This window comes from Triticum dicoccoides, chromosome 6B (genome assembly GCF_002162155.2).
Source record: "Triticum dicoccoides isolate Atlit2015 ecotype Zavitan chromosome 6B, WEW_v2.0, whole genome shotgun sequence".
Lineage (NCBI taxonomy): Eukaryota > Viridiplantae > Streptophyta > Magnoliopsida > Poales > Poaceae > Triticum > Triticum dicoccoides.
The window spans coordinates 27,407,910-27,414,457 of NC_041391.1; the positions used below are offsets into that span (position 1 = coordinate 27,407,910).

Sequence of the window (6,548 nt, forward strand, 5' to 3'; positions counted from 1 at the left end):
CTATTTTATGATTATTCAAAGCTAAGATATTAATTATACAAGTTCAGCTTCTAAAACATTTATGGCAGCAATGTTTTAAAAACAGAGATTGTATGGCATAAAAAAGGAACAGGTGCCCTATATGTTACCGTACAATCAACAGTTAGGACACAGAAGAGAAATAATTAATAATAGATGCATGACTGAACGAATACCATATAACAATTTTCAGAACCATGATTGTTGATTTGTTGATGAACTGATTACCATCAGTATTAGCCAATAGATAACATGAAAGCTTCTAGGATGATAAATCAATCGTGTACCATGCAACAGCTACAGAGATCTAAGATTGGGTAAATTATGCCACACATGACCATAAGTAAAAGAGAGTGATGCCATGAGTATCTCACTTGAAAAAGAATAATGACTCTTAGCCTCTTGTTCCTTATTGCTTCAAGCATTTTTTGAAGAAGCAGTAGCTTGCCACATGCTTGCACTCTCGTAACTATAGGATCAGTCTGATCATGATTGTTGACAGGAGGTCGCAGGGATTCATCAACAAGGTAAGGGTCATCACAGCACTATAACATAACGACAAGAAGAACAGATAGAAGTCAGTAACAGAGCCATAACTTTGCAGAAAAAGGAATAAAGTACATGTACTGCAGACTGCATATAGACTGTAATCATACAAGCCGTAAATTTGTTTGCAAAGCACACCTTTGAGAGAGACATAATAATGTCATAAAGAGCTTTATCACTTTTCATCTGCGACTGGAGGACAGATGAATTTGAAAGCAGTATGGAACAATATGTCTGTAGCTGCAGTTGTGAAACATAAGCAGGAACCCAGTGCTCCAATATTTTTGAAGAACCTGCTTGACGCTCATATGCAATATGGCTTTTGAAGTTTCCTTTCAGCATCATAAGAGTCTCAGCAGTATCAACGCAACTTTCTTGCTCTCCAGAATTAAGGAATGCTTGAAGTTTCACGTATTCGCGAAGATTATCCTGCAAAATAACAATATTTAGCATGGCTTATTTGTGGTACAGAAGCAATTTTACCGGCCAGAGCTATTGATAGGCACCTTAATTGGGGAGCTCACAAGCAACATTCTGAAATCAGTGGGAAATTGCTTCAGTTGTTCGAGGTATTGTAAAGCTGACTTTTGATAATAATCAACTATGACTGCTTCCCAACCAATGTGTGCTATAGGTTCAATATCCTGTGTCATGGCAGAGAGATCACAATTAAATGGAAAGCATAAGTTTGAGAGATGGGCTAGGGGTGTAGTAACAACGACATCAATATGATACAGGTGCAATCTATGTGCTCTTAATTGGTTAGCAGTATTTGCTCAATAAAACTAGGCAAGGAAATACTTAGCAGTTGGAACTTACCTCTAGGATAGCATCAGGATGGGATAAGAGAACCTGTAACATACAGTGGCTTCCACTCTCATAGAATTCCAAATCTCGAATTAATTTGAGCTCATCTTTCCCCCCGTCATACACAACGACATTGATAAACGGTGCCAACTTATTGAACTGAACCTCCCATAAAGACAGAGAACCAGGAGTTGTGAGAATCAGAAAAGGTTGGCTGACGTCAGGTAATACAGACATTGTGAATAGCACGGTCTTTATTACATACTCCTGCATAACAAATGAGTTAAGCATCAAGTCCTTTTTGTTTAGGAAAGAGTTCAAAATTAACCAAGTACAACTGTGAGAGATGTACTTATAATGCTAAATTGTTGCATCCATGTAAACGAAGCAATAGAACAACTCACCATGCCGGTGGCCATAACTACTACAAACAAGAATGTGGGTGAAAAACTAGAGTAGCTGGACTAGTCTGCTAAGCTACTTGCATGGTTCCTACCTTATCATCAACAAGAACAGCACCACAGGATTTGTGCCAGTACTCTCGAAGGTGATTGACTGAATACAAGTGATCATTGTCAAAATCAGGATGGCACCCATCTGGCAATCTCTCAAGTTTCTGGAATGAGCTTTGCTTAACCTGCAAAGGCAAGTAATATTAAACAGAAGAGCTTAAGTACAAGTTTCCCGAAAATGTATAAGTTTCAAGCACTCTCGTATAAGTAACTTGTGACAAAGAGAACAGCGATAAAGATATTGTCAATGTCGTGGTAGTTCAATAAAGCCAGAAAAAAAAGAAGTGTAGAAAGACAACATGGTGCAGTTAATGTGCACTTAAACTTTCATGGACTAGCTAAATACTTATGAGTTGCTATGGGAGTTAAATAATCATGCCTATAAAAGTTTTCTTTTTTTACTGCATGAGTTGTTTCTAGAAAGAAAATCTCAAAATATATATCAATTAAATCAATTAATCATAAGATCATGGTACATCTGTCTACTACATATAATGTATGATAACTAGAGAAATTCATTTCTCGGCACTTAGAGGTAATCTCTGAAGGGAGGGCGAATGGACCAACGCTGACTCCGATCTTTATAAGAAAAAAAAAAGGAAATTCATGGAATTAGCAGATCAGTCAACACACAGTTTTCAGTTTTCTAAGTCTTGGTGGCTAGTACAATGGATCATCTTAAACAGAAAAAATCATAATAGTATACACAACCTAGAAAACTGGTATTACATTTCTGTGATGTTTATCTTCGAACTGATCAGACTATATTTTCTACCAGTCATGTCATGCATGAATTAAAATAAAAGTAATATCAGGCAAGCTATAGCATTAAAATTGGTTTTCCCACCACACCTTTGTTTTTTGGGGAATAGATGATTGTTTTGCAGCTTCACGGCGGTTCTCGTAATTCTCTTTAAGTTCGTCAGCTTCCGGCGTACGTAAACAGGATAAAGTCTCTAGTTCCCATGTTGCATGATCATAGCCAAGACCCCTCCATTTCACTAACCATTCAAGAGTACAATATGAGACACCAGATGAGCAAAAGAAATCATCCGAACAGAAGAAATCCTCAGCCAATCTTGGGGGCACAAGTAGCCTCTTCCTCAACAGGCGATGTGGTTTAGTCCACTCCTTCCAAATTGTCTGGGGAATCATTTCACAAGAAAAAACATAAGCATGGATCTTTTGCAAAGCCTAAGTCATCCTTCATAGGCACGAAGAAATAAAGTTCACCGCAAAAGTAATCACCTTTTCAGTATGAGTCCTCTTGTTAAACAAGGAAAGAAGATCAGGACCTCCAGGCATGACACTAATATCACCTTCTGGAACCCAACGGTTATGGACATGCGCCAGATTCTTATACTTGACAAAATACTGCTTGCTAGTTTGCATCCCTACAAACATAGAAACAATAAACAGAAGCACTAAATTAGGAAATAGAAGGCAATACTGCTAGGATAAATTTTGATTTTGTTTCACGCAAGATTTTTGTATTTGTTCTTTGCTTACCCTCAGCCTTGACATCCCACACAGACTCTATCCCATCAACAATATGATGTAAGCCAAACTGCAACCTCTTTTTCGTACAGCTGGTACAGAACCAATTTCCAAGAGACAAATATTGATCCAGACAAGACATATGGTACCTACTTTTGCAACCTTTTCCATCACAGGACCTATCATCAATTGAATATATACATTAGATCATCACAAAGTGAATAGTGTGCATGATGGACCAAAAGTGTATGCAGAAGATCAATAATATACAAAGATCAGATGAGAAGTTTTAATAGTGTGTTCTCTTACCATGCTAGGCAGTATAAAAGAACAGGAGATTTACAAGTTCAAAATTAGTTTTCATAAAACAGGTCAAGTAACCAAAATTCAGGATCTTCAATACTTGCACATATAGGGATGTACTTGCTCATGAATTGAGGGTAGAATATTTTCATTCACAAACCACAATAATATGTTCTTATGCTATCCTAGAGATATGGCTTCATTTGCACTACTATTTTCTGTAGGTAAAGCTGATGAAAAAAACAAATTGACTTACCTAAAAGTTCCTGGGGATCCAAGACCACAGGCAACACATATGTTGGGGTTACCATCTGTTCCATCAGATCGGGCCACCTGGAGATGTCCTGGAGCTGAATTTTCTTTCTGAACGCTAATAGGTTCAGCATCTCCAAGTGTGCTCTTAACCTAACATGATATCAAATACCAAAGGTTGAACCCCATACGGTTGATGCATAAAAATCAGAAAGCACATCAGGGGGAGGGGGGGATTGAGAAGACGTTGCCAAGAGAATTGAAGGTACTCCTGAGCTGTAGTTAGCGAGCGCTACCTCTTTGTGATGAATAGTAGATATTGGCCCACTTTGCAATGATGGTACAATGTTTTGCCTGCAAAATGTTAACACAGAATTAACATGTATTCAAAAAATACATGCCTAATTGCCCCGTATCAAAGAAGTCACGAAGGCTGAAAAGGAAAGCACCTTGCAGGGCCAGTGTGTCGATCTCTATCCTTTGCTGGAAGACTGCTTTCAGCCGCTATATCTTGCACATCGGTACGTTTATGTGGCAGTACCTACAACAATTAAAAACAAGGGGGCAAGAGAACTGATGCATAAAAAGATATTGCCAAAAGAATTGAAGTACTCCTGAGCTATAGTGGGAGAGGGCTACCTCTTCTTGATGAATAGTAGATATTGGCACAGTTTGCAATGATGATAGAATGTTTTGCCTGCAAAATGGATGGTTAACACAGAATTAACATGTATCCAAAAAATACATGCCTAATTGCCCAGTATCAAAGTCATAAAGGCTGAAAAGGAAAGCACCTTGCAGGGCCAGTGTGTGGATCTCTAGCCTTTGCTGGAAGACTGCTTTCAGCCGCTATATTTTGCACGTCGGTAGGTTTATGTGGCTGTACCTACAACAATTGATGACAAGAGATAAGTAACTGTCACTGCTTCAAATGGTGTCCTATGGAGTAAAAGGCACCGACTGTTGTTGGTGATTGGCTGTTGTAGTGTCTCTATACAGTTGCTGCTATAGCATGGAAAGTATAGTATTGCATATTGCATCTTCTCAATTAATGTTCATATGCACATCATTTATCCTGAACAATCAATACATGCAATAGCACTTAACATACTTGGCTTCCACTTAAGTAGATGACTAGCCCAGCAGAAGGCTAAAGACAAGTATAATAAACCCTCTGCCAGTAACATGGAGGCAAAGAAAGAAGTATTGCAAAATTTGATAGATCATGCACCAGATGCCATTGAAGTGTCCCAAGAACTCACAGTAATGTTCAAAGAGTTTCCATTTTTGCATAGTAAAATGGTGGAATTAGCTCTGACCAAAATGAAATGCAGACAGTGGAAGAGAGACAAACCTCTGAAAGCGGTGTAGAACATTGGTCAACTCTTGTGTCTGAAGTTTCATGTAAACCAGAAATAGGACTTTTGGGAACTTTACAGGCAGCATGGCTTGAATGTCCCTTGCTTTTTTCAATCAACCTCCTACCTTCACACAGAATAGCAGTGTTGCTGTCTGCCACATGCCCGCTTGAAGTGTTCTCCTTGCCCATCCTGTCAGGGGAAGCAACTACAACTGAAAATTTAAGAGACAAGTTAGATATGATAGTACTCAGATGAATTAATGCAGGCTAAATGACCAAGTTGTACAACTAATAGGCAGGTTTCATAAACTAGAATGCAGGCTAAATGCCAAAGAGTAACACATATATGGAAATTTTCATGTTGATTTGGTGCTCAAACAAAAATGGTTTTGTATGATTGCGCCTAAATGATGGTGCCCTAGATATGTCCCCCACCTTGAAGCCTAAAACCTTGACTAGTTTGCGTCGACATACTAATGTTTTCTGTAAAACTGTCTTCCTTTTTAATGCACAGAACATGACGCAGTCAATGATGCCTGACTTGTGTGCCTACACATTATGGCATTCCCATATAAACCTTCAGCTATTCCTAACCACTAGGCAACCCTGATGATTACAATGTGATTTGATAACAGAGCAGGTAAACCAGCACAGGCCATTAAAATTATTTGTCTCAGATGATGGGGCCATCCAGCCTTTAAGCAAGTACAGCAAGAGCCCAACATGAGAGGAACTAATACCTGAGGCACCCGGTCTTACGCCCGTCTTGAATTTCTTGATGTAGCTTCTTGCATCCATTCTTTTTCGCCGCTTCTTCGACGAAGAGCCAGCATCCCCGTTGCTCGCATGCTCACTCATCACTTGCTCCTCTGCACCCATCCTAGAGCCAGAGCTTCCGTCTGAACCTCTTGACAGAGAATTGGGCACACTGCTCTTCTTAACCGCGCTCGACCCTCCGAGCGGCGCTTCCTCCACCGCTCTGTTCTGCTGCCTGTCACAAGACGGTGTCATCACATTTGCCCCCGCGGAACCCCTCTCCCGACCACCAGGAAGGGGTGTGCTCCGACCTGGGCTCCCCGGACCCGATGCGCCTGGCCCTCCGTGCGGCCGCAACCGGGGAGCTTCCGGTACAGCCTCCGGGTTGCTCCCCGCCACGCTCCCGCTGCTTGTCGGCGGCGCCCCTCCCGGGCGGCTGTTCCCCATTTCGCTGCTCTGGAACCTGGAATCAGTGAGTCACAGAGAAAAAATTCAGT

General features: G+C 40.4%; 1 protein-coding gene across 4 annotated transcripts in view; it reads right to left on the minus strand.

The window, feature by feature from the left end:
• Positions 1 to 6,498, minus strand: part of LOC119322732 — a 16,485-nt gene extending 9,987 nt beyond the window's left edge. For 3 of the 4 annotated variants that reach the window (XM_037596244.1, XM_037596245.1, XM_037596243.1), the window contains exons 1-15: positions 6,036 to 6,498; positions 5,290 to 5,507; positions 4,730 to 4,821; positions 4,575 to 4,632; positions 4,385 to 4,476; positions 4,232 to 4,289; positions 3,940 to 4,088; positions 3,393 to 3,559; positions 3,132 to 3,277; positions 2,736 to 3,026; positions 1,868 to 2,008; positions 1,384 to 1,638; positions 1,071 to 1,208; positions 703 to 993; positions 393 to 563 (exon numbers count right to left, since the gene is read on the minus strand). In XM_037596244.1, coding sequence (XP_037452141.1) covers positions 393 to 563; positions 703 to 993; positions 1,071 to 1,208; positions 1,384 to 1,638; positions 1,868 to 2,008; positions 2,736 to 3,026; positions 3,132 to 3,277; positions 3,393 to 3,559; positions 3,940 to 4,088; positions 4,232 to 4,289; positions 4,385 to 4,476; positions 4,575 to 4,632; positions 4,730 to 4,821; positions 5,290 to 5,507; positions 6,036 to 6,498 — 2,730 coding nt within the window. The remainder of the gene's footprint in view (positions 1 to 392; positions 564 to 702; positions 994 to 1,070; positions 1,209 to 1,383; positions 1,639 to 1,867; positions 2,009 to 2,735; positions 3,027 to 3,131; positions 3,278 to 3,392; positions 3,560 to 3,939; positions 4,089 to 4,231; positions 4,290 to 4,384; positions 4,477 to 4,574; positions 4,633 to 4,729; positions 4,822 to 5,289; positions 5,508 to 6,035) is intronic. The other variant, XM_037596246.1, reaches the window with a different exon arrangement.
• Positions 6,499 to 6,548: the final 50 nt, after the last annotated feature.